The following is a 17,560-nucleotide window of genomic DNA, read 5'->3' as shown; positions in this document are numbered from 1 at the left end:
AAGAAATAGCGTTTGCCATTTTGCATTAGAATAAACAAATTAGCCTTTCCTTGGATCGACACAGAAAAAGTGAAACTTAAAGAAACTCACCTTTCGCCCACACAGGTTAGCTGCTCGATCTCAGTCATTACCTCTGCGATCTCAAACTTCAGCCGCTGCAAAGAAGAAAACAGCGAAATAACTATATATATAATTAAACATATGATTTAATTTAGCTGCATTTTAAATGTTTTATTAATTCCAATAGACAAGAGTACTGAAGTACAGCAACAAGTAAATACTGTCCTAGGGGTTAGTTGTTTAATAGCAAAATTCATCCAAGCCACACATCAAATAATGAAACTAATGCACTTTATAATATTAAGCATTGCATCAAATGAAACCTCAGACATGTGACAGTTTAACAATTTGCCAGACTACTTTATTTCAAGCAAACCTCACTGGCAGGTTCGTTTGTTGCTACGGCTGGGTACTCACTTCAATATCATCCAGAAGCTCTTTTTTCCTGCGTCGTATGTTCGACAGCTCATCTCTTTCTTCCAATGACAGGTCCTCAGGTACTGGAAAATACAGAGAGAAGGGACAATTAATCTGTGTGTGTGCGTGTGAGAGAGAGCGCGGGGGAGTGGAGCAGGTATGAGGTTCACTGTGCCTATACCTGTTCAATGAATCCACCATGAAGACATTACATGTGACCGTCTCCACTTTGTGAGTTACTCTAATGGATCTATCACAGTAATAAAAAGCAAATTAGGTAAGTACATTTCTGACCTTTGTACAAGAACTCATTACTCTATGTAAGTGGTATGTTCCTAAATTCAACTGACAGTGTCAGATTATGGCAAAAGCTACATATGAGAAAAAGTTTCTCGTGAGAACTTTCTCTCAACCCAAATTATAACTACAGACATGTCACTGTTGAGAAGCAGATGCCATAAATAACATCATCTGTCTGAGACACACACACACAGTATACCGCTGAGCATCTGGCGAGCCCTGCCCCCTAAAATATTGGTTTTCGGAGCCTTCATCCCAGGTAATTAACACTACAGAGAGAGTGTGGCACATCACGCAACGTGCATGTTCACAAACGCTGTATACACAGGTGAGTTTACACCAAACATGCAATACATCGCAAATTTACACTTCACCCATACAACATATTATTTTATTCTACACCGAGGGTCCCCAGAGCCACCTACTTATCCTTCACTTAACCATGCCACGTCAACCTCTCCCCCAATGTGCACCTCGGAGGACCTCCCCCTCTCTTCTCCACACATCAGAAAACAGAAATCCATTTGAGAGCGAGATGACAGGAAGTAGGTCATTTTCACATGGAGCTATACCAGATTGTGCTTCTCCTACGCTCGTTTGCTCCCTCTCTCTCTCTCTCTCTCACACACTCCCCCTCTACCTCTCTCTTTGTCCGCTTCCATCCCAGCGCTTGAAGTGGGGGTGAGAGCAGATTCAAATCCCCTAAATGAATCATACCGTTAAGCAGCTTTGCAATTCAGACATTTTTACCCCCTGACTGTAAATAATGGAAAAAGAAAAGTAAAGTTAGCTTCTCTTCTCCTTATCTGCCTGCTGTATCATCCTCTCACACTCTCTGAATCAATCCCTCTCCCCCGTCTTGCTCTGTAAGACAGTGTCAAAAGCAGCATGGACTATTAGGTTATTATGTTCTGAGGCCTTGGAGCTCATGTTATCACAGGCGAGCAGCGAGTCAAGAGAGCAGGGATCCAGATGTGTGTGGATGGCTCTTTTAACTGCATCACTGTGCGAGTAAGATGTGATCTACGACCCTGCTCAAGAGAAAAGTAAAAAAGAAGATATATGAAGAGAAAACAGCATTTTTTAAATGATCCTACAAAGGTGTAAAGTGGGTGGGATGTTAACGTGGTAAATATACCACATCAGCCAAATACTGTGGAGGTGAACGATGACTCACCCTTCATTTGTCAAGTCATCAAAAGTAGGTGCTTATACTGGCTTGTCTGATACTGCGAGATTTAAAAACTCATATTGTACACCATATAATATATATATAAACGGCGAGGGTCCTTTTTTGCAGTGTTTTCATATTAATGTCAATGTTACATAACGAATGTTGTTAATTCTCTTAATGACATGGAAACAGCTGCCATTAACACAGCTGCTAATGATCTGATTTTATTATTTGCCAAGCCACAAGAATGGTGGTAAAGTTTGTTTTCCTCTGTATTTTTGTACTTTCCTTTTTATTCAGTTTCACTGTGTTTCCAGATCAGAATACAGACAAACTTTACAGGTGGTAATAATTATGCATTTATTATTTGCCTAATGAATCTACTGCATGAATGTGAAGAGATGAGAACAGATACAAAAAATGCTTACTTACTTACTTTGCATTGTTGCATAGTGTGTGTGTGTTTAAGGTCAATGTCATTGTTGTTTTGGAGTTTTTGATCACTGTACGTCAGTTCCTGTACAGATATGAGAGTAGTACCACAATCATAGCCTAACTTCTAGGGAAAAAAATGAGCGTGAAACATATTTCCCAAAATGTCAAACTACTCTTTAAAAACCCAGATGGGTAGCTCATTTCATTTTTGAACTTGCTAAAGCACTTGACAGAACCAACGCTTTCACTCAGCTTTAGAACAAAGAAGAGGAAAAAACGTTGGAAAGGTTAAGTCTGCATGTCAGTTTAAACTGAGGACACAAAAGCAAGCTCAGAGCTGCAAAGAAAGAGTTTTGGTGGAACAGACACAAGCCCCACCAGACATCTTCACACTCTCTGCCTGCACTGCTCTGCTTTCTTGGCTTCACAAAAGTCGCCTCATAAAGCAGTAATTGTGGAGCAGAGAGACACTACAGGCAGCCCACGTCTGTAATGCGCAAAACACTCCTCCGTCCTTCCTACTGCGGCTGAAACAGCTTGGCTGGACGGGAGAATGGTACGAATTGTCTGAGGAGACAGGATCTGTTTAGGGTAACAATTCCCCTGCTGTGTGTGTTTTGTAGTAATGTGGAAACGGCAGAGGAAGAGTGTGGTATCATTGTGAGGGCATCTACTACTCTACCGTCAAAGACTGGATGTCTGATGCATTATACATGAACGTCTAGGAATCTGTGAGTGTGTGCATTTTCATGGAGAGCAGCCCTCGTGAAAAATAATCCATATTAGGTAATATACAAACACTACCTGCTTAACCCCAGACACAACAACACAGAGTGGATTACTAATACAGCACTCTGCCCTTTCATATTATGACTTACGGGGCAGCTGGTCCAGTTATAATCAATACATCATCATAATAGTTGCAAACTTGCATACTTAGCCTTTTTCCACCCCATTGATTTTCAAATAAAAATGCACGAGTAGCTGCTGTGCCAAAGGGTTATCAGACTTTCCTGTTCTCGTCAGTTCAAAGCTCACGTTCAAGCCGGGCCGGGTCAGGATCAATGTGCCACCGAGGCATAAACACATTAGCATTTACTTGATGAACGATGGGAGACTTTGCGTAAGTGAGTTCGAATTGAGGACGCAATTCTATTAACGTAATGATGATGAAATTCAGTTTTTTTAGATTTTGCGATTGCCTCTTTGCATTGAAGTCTGGAAGTCCTGTACTGGATTCATCCTGCACAGAACAGCAGCACGTTGCATTAGTGCATTACTATTTGCACCATTTTTCTCCATTCACTGATTTCTCACTTAAGCTGAATCAGAGTTGTTTTTCTGACTTGTAAAGAATATTTTCTCCTTGAGCAGCCACTTATTAAAATCTCTCAACTAGATGAATGAAATTGTGGCTTGTGCTGTGAAACAACGGAAGATTCAGTGTACTTGTTGCTATGGTTATTTCACACGCACCGACAACACAAGACATAAGGTCGTATTTAGCGTTTTTGGGGACTTTCAGGGTGCAGGGATCAGTTATTATATTTAAAGAGGGAACAGAAAAGAGACACAGGCTCCACCTGAAAAATAATTTGATGTATATCTGAATGTGCCTTAAATGAAGTCAATAATTTTCCACAAAGAATGAAAACACAAACTCAAATCAGCTTTTCATCGGATCACATTAAGGTCACTGGAAGTTCAGGTTTGTATTTTTAGCTCTCATCAGTGGCAAAACCTCATGACTCTATTATAACTGTAACTTACGACTTGCTCTTATCTAGACAGTCACACCGGTCATAAAAAGGAAACAGGGATCACATGTTAATTATTCATGCCACTGATAACACAGGACGTGTTTCAGGCCAAGTCATGAAGTGTGCTTTTATAATATCAATGACGTCCTTTGGTGGATCCAGTGATCACAATCTGTGGTTATGCTTGATGTAGACAAGCACAACTATTAATATGCTGGTGTAAATGCTGACCCACATGTTAAAACTGCTGTCTAGGCTGCACTCACACATACAGTCAATCAACTGAAAGCTGAAAAATAATTGAGGTATTTGAATGATACACCACTGTGCTGTTTCTCATTCCAGCCAATATGGGAATCCAGTCAGGGAGACCTTAGATCTGAGACAGGTCACTGTCTGATGGGTCAGATTGGGATCTGCTTCTGACAGGCTTTTACTGGCAGATCACAAAGTCATTGACTAAGTGCCTTTGACAGTCAAACCTTTCCAACATCCTTGGCACCAAGGGCAGTAGAGAAGATGGAATTGCATACTGATCCTTTGTGTTATCTTTATGGAATCCTTATGTTTCTGAATTAGTTGCATTGCTGCACTGCTGACTGTTTATATATTTTATCATCATTCATTTTTCCTTGGGAATTGTCTAGTTTTCTAGACAGAATTCTTATTTTTCATGTTCAGCTCACTTTATTATTAGTTATTGTTGTTATTTCCATGAATAGGTCTTAAGAAATTATTTTAAATTTAATCAGAATTTAACCTTTACTTATTAAATTAAAGCATTAATTCAAATATCAGTCAACATAGATATATGTATTCATAGCTAGGCCAACACTGCACAGTTGCACAACACGTTTTAATCATCCCCTGTCAACAGCTACAATGTGAAACGTCCACACCAACAGTGCTCACTCATGACCAACAGGTTGTGATGTGAATGCTCTTGGTAAAAAAAAAGAACTGACTAGAATAGATGTGGACAATATGGTTGCATGTGCCGCTAATTTGGTTACAGGAACCACAAAACCACAAAATTACACAGGCGCAGTAACACATCTTTCACTCACCAGTCACTCTGCAGAAGCTGTTAATAGTTGTAAAGTACATTGTCAGCAAGCTGAATTTCAATGTTGATTTAATTTATAATAAGCTAATTGAGATAATTTCTCATCAGGCTTTGGAGTAAGTCAAAATGTAAAATGGAAAAGATTGTATGTCAGCCTGACTGAGAGCATCCTGTGTTAAATATCTCAGCGTGGTTTGGTAATCTGACTGTGGCAAATAAAACAAATTGGCTAAGATTGTAAAAACTGTAGGTTCACAACAAACACCCCACAATTAGATAAGTTATATAACATGGCTAAGTACAGGAAGCTCAGTTCATTGTTACTGACTGGAAATCCCCTTTGTCCTGAATTTGAATGAATAAATTAAAAAAGTATATATAAATAAAAATTGATGTATATAACACACACACGTTTTATTTGTGTGTGTATCCATTAATTGTTCTGTAATGGTTTACTGAGTCTGATATGGAGTAATTTCTCACTTATTCTGTGTATTCTTTACTGATAATTTCCTGCTTTGACAACAAATAAAGTTATAGTCTGCTCTAATTGATGCTCCAATAACATTAAAACAACCTCACTAGAGGTTAAAATTGACCCCTTGACAGGAACAATCAGTTGGTTGTTAAACTGCACGTCAAACTGCTGCCAATGTGAAGGCTAGAATTAGTTGGAAACACCCAAACCAAACGGTACAGAAATGCAATAAAACCAACATCTAATAACTCTAGACTTGCAGTATCTTGAACTATTTATTTTGACATTAATCAGGGAATATTTACACTCAATGAGTCAGAACGTGTGTGTGTGTGTGAGTGACAATCCCGAGCAGATGATGACAGAAACAAACAGCGAACAGAGCAAGTGAAACATTTCCTGACTTTCACCAAACGGGACAATAGAGGGGATATTTGCAGCGATTAGGACCAGTGGGCTGTTCTTCCAGTAACAATAGCAACCACATAAACAGGTTGAGGCCGTTCCCACCACAGACTAATTAGGGAGCACTTACACAAGTTCACAACAAGCCAATACTAGATTGTGGCGTGACTACAGCAAATACATGCAGTTCCAAATTGTTCAAATTAATCTGAGAGAGCCTGTTAGGTGTATCCCTTTTATTTCTTTTATAATTTCTGTTCATATTACACCATCATGTGTCTTAGGGTGAAAATAAGATACTCACATCTAGTCCAACACAGTCCTTTTACCATACAAACCATACTTGCTGCATTAAATACTATACATACCACATCTTTTTTTCCTCTCTCCAGCTCCCATAATGACTGACATCCCATCAGCAGAGGTGTGTGTGTGTGTGTTTGTGTCCTTGTGATGATCAGTACTGTAAGTGTCTGTACTGTTGCTGGCTTGCTGTAAGATCTTAAACTGCTTTTAGCTGCCTGTTTCCCCACTCGTGTAAGCTGCAATTGTGGCTGGTAGGAGTGTAGTAATTGTTTTTCCCCTCAGCGGTACTCCTACTCACAGCTCTCGAGCGTGCACAGACTCATAGGAACACGCACACAAAGCACTAACACACACTCTGACAGCCTCTTTGACAATTCCTGCCTCTTGACAGATGACAGTAGTGGTATGAAAATAGCCCACATTCCTCATACTGCAACCGCCCAGTCTGGTCCAGCCAGCTCGCTACATCTTCCTCTGGTTTTGTCTCTTCTTTTTATCAGGTTCTCTGCATTTTTTCTCACCCAGCTTTTCTGCTTCAACCTGCTCACTTTCACACAGACATTAACTCCTTTCCACATTTCACCTGAAAGAAAACTCACAGACAGCTACAGCATGTATAAGCAAAGTCTCTTCAATCTATAGTGTGTAGGGAAATGCTCACCTAATGCAGTCACTTTAACAAAAAACTTTATTCTGAACCATCAACAAAATTAGATTTGCATCTGTGTTTCTGTTCATTTAGTGTGTGTCCAACTACATATGCTGAAGTACAAAAGATAAATCAAGATGACTTGTTTTCTGAAAATTTCAATAGCAAAAAAAAAAAAAAATCCAGTTTAACTAAAGTCTTCTTATTCACAATAGTCACTATCTTTAAAGAAGTTGTCTGTGCACATTAATAAAACAGAGGATTGGGATAGTTTCCCATTTGCCTCATGATGTTGGCTTCAATAATGTTAATTTACATGCATATCTTTTTATCAGATAAACACAATGTCCATCAGCCAATTTCATAACCAGCCAAACCAAAAGGCAACACAGTTCACTTCCAAATGTGAATTCTGGTTGTTTGAGTCTTACTTCAATGCTTTAAACTGTTCACAGCACTTTACATTTCACTGTACAGGTGATGACCTGCCCAGCTTTCTTCATCTTGTCTTCTGTCATATTCCAGATCTGATTTCAGTTCAAACATTTTTGGCTGAATTTCAAAAACTAAAACTAATAGACATTCCAAAGTCCAAGTAGAGTTCAAGCTGATATTTGTCCCAGTTTTGAAGAAATTCCCCCAAGGAAATCTTTTGATACCGCATTCGCAAGAATGGGATGGACAAACAGACGGACAACCCAAAACCATAACGCCCCCAAGCCATGGCCATCACCACCACAGAGGCACAAGATGTTGTTGATGGTTCACCAACATCTAGACCCATGGCTCAAGTCTAAGACTTAGAAACTAAGTTTTTTGATGAATGTATTTGAACATTTCCTCTTTTTAGAATACAGTGTGTAATCACCCATTGTCCCTGAAAGAGAGTCGCTGCCAAATACAAATAATGTGGTCATTCTCCTCTATTTGTCACTTGTTGTTAGCTCTTATCTCAGAGACTTCCACAACATTCCCTTTATGAAAATTAGATGACAAGAAAAAATCTGAGGCTACATCAAACGCAACATGGCCGTTTGATTCTTCTAAGCCTCAAAGACTCTTAACACAATCCCTTGAAGCAAGACAGTCTCCTCACAGAACCCACTAGTCACAGTCACTTATTCATGAACAAGTAGTGCGTTTGCCAAATTTCACTATGAAAAAAATGTTTTCTCTTCCCTTTGCATTTGAAAAACGGCATCTGATTGGTTTATTTTTGGGCCGTCATATGTCACAATCCTCAGACAAATTAGCTGAGTGGTTTTGGCAGCGGGGTCCTTGTTTCTTTTGGGGTTTTTTTTCTATCTTTGCTCAATTACAAGCGTGACTGCGAGTATAGAGAGTCTTTCATTACGACTGCTATTACTTCTTACATCGTTTCCTCTACAGCAAAATACTGGATGATTCCTTTTAAATGAATATTTTTGCTGAAACTGATTTTTTGCAACTGTTAAATGGTCAGTCCATCTGCCTGCCAACTGCTGACTGCAGAAACTGAGACTTTCTCTTCTCACGCAGAATCCACCCTGCTCAGAATCTGCTTCAGTCCCGAGACAGAACAGAGACATTTGAAAGGAAGATGACGATCTTGACAGCTTGCGATTTGATCTGTTAATTGACGGCGTTAGCAAATCTTTGTTTCATCTCTTCTGTCTTATTATGCAAAATGTTTTTTATAATCTCATGCTCTGTCTAGACAAGACCTTTCCAAATTAAATGAGGATTTAACTGTTACACAATAACACCTACCACACGTGTGGGGCCAGTCCTAGTGTCCGCAGGGTGCAGCAGGAATGCAAATATCAGCACTCTCCACCCACTGTCATCTTTTCTTACCAGCTTGCACGGCGGCATCATAAAATTCCTGACAAAAAGCTGAAAGTCTATAATCAGAATAAGGAAATCAGAGAAAACCTAGATGTTACACATTCTAAACACTGACCTGTGAGCATCCTGCATCCACAGCACACTCTAATTCCAACAAGGTGTTCACACATAAAGATTTAAAAAGCTGGGACAGTGGAACCTGGCTTTGCAGGTATTTATCCCCCCACAGAGAACAACAGAGTGTACAGAGCCCCGCTACACTACAGGGGCGGTTTAAATATATTTTAAAATAAAATGGAGAAAATCTATTGTTACTTTTTAAAGACTTTTTTTAAACATCTTGTATGTATGTTACCTGAAGACAGAAAACAAGGGCGACTTTAAAAATTAATCACCTCCATTGTTGGTGTGTCTGGCAGTGGCAGATACGTCAGTGGCTTCTTAGTAAATTGTTTTTTAATTATGCTGAACAGACAGAGTGCATACAACTATGACTGAGTGTGTTGTTGATGGACACTATTGTGCCACATTGCAATGCACAAAGCAAAAGGTGGAGCTTCTGACAGAGCAATATGCATCACTGGTAGTGGGGAATCAGCTCCAGAGAAAAACAGAGTGCAGAAAACAAAAATAAATTATCATTCTTAACAAAGTTATGTTTGAGCTGTAGTACTAAATAAAAAAAAATACATATGGTCCTGAGTAAACCAGGCTACTTGGCTGTGAAGTTGTGCAGGCTGTCAGTATGTAAAAGGCCTCCAGTAACTTTTAGCAGGGCCTCTGTACAGACCCCCACAGTCCTGAGTGACTCACTCAGGAAATAACTGTAGTGTCTCATCAGCCCACAGTCTGATATGGAGGCCCTGAGCAGACGAGTAGGACTTACACGTGACAGAGGCTGTTTATATTGGGTACAGGCCTTAAATCTAGAAAAGTGTAGTGCAGACATACACAAGAGAGAGAGTGAAAGAAAAGAAGGCAGAATGATGAAGAGACGCTCCAGCTGCCATGCAGGACTCCACTTCTACTTCTGTCGTTCCAAGGCAGCAGGAAGCTGAGGAGGCGGATGAGAAAGAGGAGAGAGAGCAAACAAGTTCATAACAGAGCTAAAACCTAAGCCTGGATTTCTTTATTACTCAAAATATGTGGGCGGTTCAGGTCAGACTGTTGCTCTTCCCAAGATCTGTGTAGAGGGGTTTTCCAGATTTTGAACCTCTGAAAACATTTCTTTAGTATTTTTTCTGAACTCTCATTGGCTGGTTAGAAGTTGACTTTAAATTTGAATTCTTGCCTCAGATTCTTTAATTTCATTGTCCCACAGTTTTGAGCCAACTTATTGCTTCATAAGGAAATTACAACATGAAAATCTTTGTATAATCCCATATGCTTACAGTCTACACAGCTCAGAGGAGTCATAGAGGGTGAATACGGAAGAAAAACGTGATGTGAGAAAGATATGAAAATAGCGACAGACACAGGACCAGTATCCCGCACTTCCTCTTTACATGCAATTGCATAACATTTTAAAAGTATTTCCTGTGTCACACATTTGAATACCAGCTGTTCTCATCTAACTGAATACTACTGTAAAAGACTAGTTTCTTCTTCCTTTAAGATTCCAGTAGGGAGTGAGAGATTATGCATTTACCTTGAAACTCAGCACAAATAGCCTCCTAGCAGGTTGCAGGAAAGTGTGACAACCCCAGATCTCTGGGGAGCTTCAGCACCCGAGAGCTGCTGATGTTCTGAATTGCACTAACTGACATTTCCCTGAGGGAAAACCAATAATTACTTGTTATTGCTTGAGTTAATGTATTGACTGAGTCCGTTTATGAGAAGATGAATTATGAGGCGTTGAGATCATTTCTTTCTGGGCCACATTACATCACTAAGAAACAACAATAAAAACTGAAAAACGCTCTTCTCAAGGTCGTCTGCAGTGCACGTCCTCACTGATGATGACAAAAACTTGACACGACAGAGGTCAACGAACAGATTAAACACATGTGCGAAGGAACCTGTAAATCACTCGCCCTCTGAGAAGCCCTCAAGCCCACTTTGTGTTAGTGTGCATATGCGTGTGTTTGTATGTGGTACAGGGGTCAGAACCCACTCAAAGCCACAGCAGCACATTATCAATCATGCACAATCATCATCTCTGACATTGATGCAACATGGTGTGGACAGGGAGAGAAAGTGTTCCCATGTGTATGTGTGTGTTTGTGTTAGTGTGTGTGTATATAGTGGTAAGGGCTTGGTGAAAGCACCTCAGGTATGTCAAGCTGCCATTGTCCCTGTAGAGCGAGCCGGTTATCAATGCCCTTGTGGTTTATTCTGGATAGTGTCACCCTGACCTGCTACTGTGAAAGCCATTCATTTTATATTTCACAGTCCTCACTTAGGCAACAATAGCCATCATACCTCTGAAAACAATTCAACAATTCAAGGGTCAGGGCCAAGGGAAAGAGCATAAAACGGGAGGAAAAAAAAGTGAGAAGCAGAAAATCCTGGTGACACACCATACTATAAATCACATGGCAGACTGTGTCAAGAATAGAAAACACAAAGCAAGGCATTTTCTTTCTGCCTCTTTTCTTTTAGGTCTGCCTTTTTTGCCCTGATGGAATCTGTTTATATACAGTATATATTCATGTGTGTATATGCACATGCGTGTGTGCACACTTTCCAGCACTCCAGTAGGGAAGTGACAGCAAGCAGCCTAAGTACCTGACCTATAATCCACTAACTGTCATCTCTATCCTTCCTCACTTGATCCCATCCATTTGTGTATGCATGGAGAGGGCTTGAAGGCCTCGCTAATCCTATGTGAGCATGGATGCACACCATATAAAGTCATACAACACACTCGCAGTCACACATGCACACACACACACACACACATGCCTCCACAAGTGAAATAGTGGAAGTAGAGATGCATGGGATATACACAGCTGGGTTGAGCTTTGCACCACTAACCTACTTTAAGCACCTGACTCTACACACTGTGAGACTGCAGCAACCGTCTCCCTTCTCAGGCTCTCTTTGAATCTGTGCCACTGCTGCATGTCCCAGTCTCCATCCCTCTCTCGTAAACATATACAAACGGACTCACTGTACAAATAAACTGTGTCGCGCACACACACAGAGACACACGTGTATCACTGACAGTTTGCTCAACAGCCTGTGTGTCACATGGTCATCCTCCTGCATGTCTCAGTGTCTGAACACTGCTGCCATTCTCAATAGCACAGAGCCGATGATGGGGGATGTGGAAGGAAAGACTGGATGACTGCAACAACTTCAGCCTTTCTCACAGCACCAGCAGTGCAGTCACAGCTCATCCAATCAAATAAGAAGGAATTTTGCATGTTGCAGCAGCATCTTACAGCAAAAATGAGTGGGGGGTAGGGGTTCGAAACATGAACATTCAGCAAAGATATGAAAAAATACAAGGTATGGCAAAGGCTGAGGATGTACTATAGTAGCTTACTGACACATTGACCCCCTGAGTGAGTCACTGAGTGTTACAAATCCCTTCTTAAAAGCTGAGTTGGCATTGGAGTGGCAGTGCCACAAGCCCCCCTGGGGGGAGACGAGAGGGCTGTACGAGGCTGGAGCCTTTCCAGATGCTCTAAACAGACACACACACACACAATATGTTGCCATGTATATGTATGTGTTTTTTTATTAATAAAAACTCCCACTCATTACACTTGTGCTTTTTTTACACAATGAAGTTTGAGTTGTCGATTACGACATATAAAACACACTATTGGATGTATTATTACACACAAATGTGATTTGGTGTATGATAAAAGTGACAATTGACTGTACTTTAACAAATATATGGCAGATAATCGTTGTATCACTTTACAATAACCTTGTTCAATAGTTTATGTAATAAAAACAAATGGACCTGTGAAACTGGTAATAAACTGGTATTAGGGGTGAAAACTACACACACGTCACAGAGTGTGTTGTGTTTTCAGAGTGTGAACAGTGGATGTACTGGATACACCTTTTCCTGCATCTTCAGCAAGTCAAACAATCTGTGTGTGTTTGTAATTGTTCCAGTCCTCCCTTTTCCTGTCCACTCTGTTCTGCTTTCTCTTCCTTTTCCGACAGACCTGAACCACACACACACACACACACACACTTTAATGGAAGCCATGAACCCAAACTCCCACAAAGGCCCAAGTGGAGCAGGACGTTCTTTGCCTGAAATTCGCTTCAGCACATGACTTCAGACTCCTGGGGCCTTTAGTACACTTATTTTATTTTACTTTCCAAAGAGGAGAAAGATCTCCACGCAAGCCCCTTGATGGTCTTAATGGTACAAAGACAGATCCCAATCTGTGAATGCTGAGCAGTGGACCTTTCCTGTACAGTGATGTCTGTTAGATGAAGGAGAAACTGGATGCTTTGTTGAAAACGTCCCTATGTGTATTTCTTCTTCTACTTCACACAAAAATTAAGTCTCGCCTCCAGAGCCACTTCTAAAACTACTTTAAACCCATTTTTAAAGCAGACAAAACAATGGTGGGCCAAGAGGATTTGCATTCATAACTCATGTTCACTTAAAACTCGTGTTAATGCAAGTAGCTCATGCACAGAAGAACTCCATAATGTGTGTTGAGCCCAACTTAAACCACTGGGGAAAAATCGGGCATAAGTGTAATGTGCAATCTGATATTCTGGGAGGCCAAATTCAACAAGGGCCCTCTGTTCAGTGACCTTTTAGTCAAAGATGAAACACGCACACACGCTTTAACCTATACAGTAACATCAAGCCACATACAGAAGCCAGACGTCTTCGCTATCTTCCCATCAGCATTTCAAAGCAGTTACTGAGCCGTGGTGAGCCGGACTGCTTGTGCATGACCACCAGTGTGTGAGAGCGGTGAGAGTCCGCAGCAGTCAAAACAAAGAAAAAAACAGACAGTCTCACTGATGGGAGCAAAAGAATCTGAAAGACTTTTCAAAATACAGAAAAACAGCAGAGTAAGGTACAAACACACAACAAAGAAACTGAAAAATGATTACTGTTTTTAATCAATCTAACGTTAGATGATTGTTAAATTTGGCAATTTCAGTCAGGCTCTATTGGATTATGTTCTAAAGACATGGGCCAGATTCAGTTAATTTTATTCCTGTGCAGAACTCTGTGCAATATCCTTATAACATTCAAGGCCACACTTTATATGTTTTCTTTGGACTTGCTTCAAAACTAACTCCTAAACCTTAAAGTAAATAATACAATGGACATTTCAAACATGAAAAAATGTGCATACATCATAGCTAGAAGAACAGGAGACCATATAACAGGTTATTTTCGTCAAACTTTTAGGGCTCTGTGCTTCCACTGCACCATCCCACTGCTGCTCCCTGACATCCTGCAAGACCCTTAGGTTCTTCGCCATCACACAGGCTCCATACAGACCCTTACTTGAAGCCAAAGCAGCCTACCTTTCACACAAGAGCATTTTCTATAGATATCTTCAGTAGAAGTGAACTAGGTGACCCCTCTCAAAAACTTTACCAGAGAGGGAAGGTAGTCATTCTGCATACTAGTACGAGGTGTGTGCAGTACTTTATTTATTCCCATGCTTCACGACTCTCCTCTCTTGCCACTTGACAGCATGTGGGCTGTGAGGGGAAAATACAGCAGCTGCAAATCTACTCCAAAGACAAAAACACAGATCTTGAATGTAGCAGGATGCTGCTGGCACTGTCCCGCAGACGGCAGATGAATGGCTGTGAGATCTCAAAGCCCAGCATGTCGTGTGCGTCTCTCCTCGCCTGAGTTGGGCTGCAGCATACCATGACCATGCAGACCACACTGACACACATTCACACAGCGATCTGCCAAGTTTAAATAGCTGGTTTTCAAAGTGTGTAGATACAGCAGTCAACTGGTTGGCCATTACAGGAGGAGCTGTGAAGCTCATGCCATGTGGGCATCATTAATGCAGACTTCAATGACTGCACTGTATACAGCTCATGACTAACAAACGTTATTATGGAGCAGCAAGATCGGAGATGTGAAGGTGTACATCTGATGGAGTATCAGAGTCAGTCATGCAAAACAGGAATGTGTTACAGTAAGCTTCACTCACACAGGCTGCAAAGTTTTGTGGGCTCTTGTTGGTCCATTGTCCGTTGAGTGAGTACAGTGTCAGAAGGCATTTTGCTATTGATTGTCATGGGTATCAAATGTATTACTATAGAGCCATTTTTCTTAATTTCACAAATTAGGAATAAAACTAAATAGAAAGAGGACAAGAAAAATGAATGTACATTAAGCTAAGTTTTTAAAACACATCACTAGACAGGTGAAAATGAAACAAGACAAAGATGCTACAGCCCTGTTACTAATTAGAATGTATAACACAAAGACTACCACAGTTAAGCGCATTAACATGATTACATTTGCAAACTAGCACTCAACACAAAGTCTGATGGTAACGTCATTAGTTTTGCAGGCTATAAACAGAGCATCACAAATGTATAAACTGAGCTTTGGCTTCAAGGTGAAACAGGAGAAAACTATTTTTTAACCAAAGTTGTTAGGATAAATCCAGAGGGAGATACCAATGTGTGCAAGAACTTATAGCAATCCATTAATTTGTTATACAGGACACTTTAGCCATTATACTTCTAAAGTACTTCTTCATCTGGAGACAATGAAGACCTGTACAAAATGTAATGGCAACCCATCATATATGTCTTCAGATATTCAGATATTTCAGTGTGTAGAGCTGGCAACCAACACCACCACCCACTGAGCTGCGCTGAATGGCCTAAAAAAATGTGGGCTGTTGGTTTCTTTGTCTGACACAGAGAATTGTTTTACCCAAATATAAGTGGGGGGAAAAAATCACAACATGAGAGGGAAAGAAAGTGAAAAGTGAATCCCTGTCAAAGTATGACACTGTTGGTGGTCAGAAACCTCTCCCTGTTCAGTGACATACAGTAATTATGACAAAACAGAGGGACGTCTACTGAGAGAAACTCTTAAAACATACTGGAGAACTGATTCAGTATCTAGTCCACCGTCATTCTCCCTCTGTGTCTTTCTCTGGCAGCGCTCCATACTTCACTGGACATTTTCCATATTTGCTCTGGCACTTTATCCCACCCTCGTTTTCCCAACCACACACACACACACACACACACCTCCTGTCTCGCACTCTCATTCACTCTCACAATCTCTGCTACTACAACTGTGTCTCACTCTTTGTGGTCACACGTTCTTTCCATCATTTCCCCGTCTGCCGTTTCTCTGACACTTCAGTATCTTGTTCTGTCCACCCCCGCCCAACTCGACTTGTGGCCTGGCAAAGTGTGTGTGTACTATGTGAGTGACTGACATATTGAACCTTGTCAACCAACCTGCCACCTACCCACCACATCACACTGACTAGTTCCATGACAGTGATCCTAACCACTATGATCGCATATACTCATCTTTGTCCTACTACCCCCACAGTGGCCAAATCTTCTGTGGGTTTGTGTGTGAGCAGGTGCTAACTTGTTGTAATAAACAGAAGTAATTTGTAGATGATGTTTTCCAACACAAAACTAAATAAATTAAAATCCAAACAAAAGAGGAGCTCTGCAGTTTTTCTTTCCATCAACATCCAGCACTTAGTTTATTCCAGATGAGAAGACAAACGTGCTCACATGCACACACACAGTTATTATTCTAAGTCATGATCCATCCGTCCAACTTCACTGAAAACAGTGCTACAAGGGGAATTTTATTTGCACAAGTGTCAGTGCATCAGTGTGCAGCCATGAATATATTTAAGTGTTTATGTGCTTCCGGCTGTTATCCCTCGTTTGCATCGCAGCACCATATGTCTGTCTGTGGGGCTGTGCTGACGTGGGCCACCGCTGGAGGCCAGGCTGGCCGCACAAGGCACAATGACAGCTTTATGCCCGCATGGCATGCATGCAGTAAGCTGACAAATAATCACATCCTGCAGCTCTGCAAGCAGAGAAACATGTGACTGGATGGCACTTACTTACTTGCAGAGGTGATTTGATTCTTGATTCTTTAGTGTCATGGACAGGTCCGGGACAAGAGCCTCCTAATGTGTTCATGACTGTAGGCTGTATGGACTGTGAAACATCAACAACTAAGTGATATAATTTAAAGCTGTTCTGCATTACATTGCACAGTGCGGTAGGGTAGCTGCTGGCGCTGGGAACATCTGGGCTGCCCTAGTTAACCTGCTGCTATTATGACCCAGTGCTGAGTAAGGGGCAGATATTCAATGAATGGATGCAGCCTTTACATAGACAAATATGTTATCAATAATGTACAGTACAGAGAATCAGAGCTTTACGTTTCACTCATTTTGCAAATGTGCCTCCCTTCCTGCAAACTCCTGTGCTCGTGCTTGTGTCTGACCCCCTAGATTTCAAAAGTTTCTACTTCCACACCTAAGCTGAACTATGGCTGGATGAACACTAGTGTGCAGGCTCCTGTTACAGTGAATTATCCATATCTATAGATTATTTTAACAAACACATTATTTGTCAATGAATATTTGTCTCATGACTGTGACAAGACCCTGTGGACCAGAGTCCACATCTAACAAAGGCTGAGATAAACCCAAATCTCCTGGCTGCAGCGTTAATATGACACTGATCCGACGACTGTGCATTCACGCCTGAT

General features: G+C 40.9%; 1 protein-coding gene across 1 annotated transcript in view; it reads right to left on the bottom strand.

Annotated features, from left to right (window-relative positions):
- The window catches only part of cyth3b (cytohesin 3b), a 29,584-nt gene that overhangs the window by 11,324 nt on the left and 700 nt on the right, over positions 1 to 17,560 (bottom strand). The window contains exons 2-3 of the mRNA XM_026361466.1: positions 478 to 560; positions 91 to 155 (exon numbers count right to left, since the gene is read on the bottom strand). Of these exons, the coding sequence (XP_026217251.1) occupies positions 91 to 155; positions 478 to 560 (148 nt within the window). The remainder of the gene's footprint in view (positions 1 to 90; positions 156 to 477; positions 561 to 17,560) is intronic.

The sequence above is a fragment of the Anabas testudineus genome, chromosome 8 (genome assembly GCF_900324465.2).
Source record: "Anabas testudineus chromosome 8, fAnaTes1.2, whole genome shotgun sequence".
NCBI lineage: Eukaryota > Metazoa > Chordata > Actinopteri > Anabantiformes > Anabantidae > Anabas > Anabas testudineus.
This window is presented reverse-complemented; position numbering and strand designations above follow the sequence as displayed.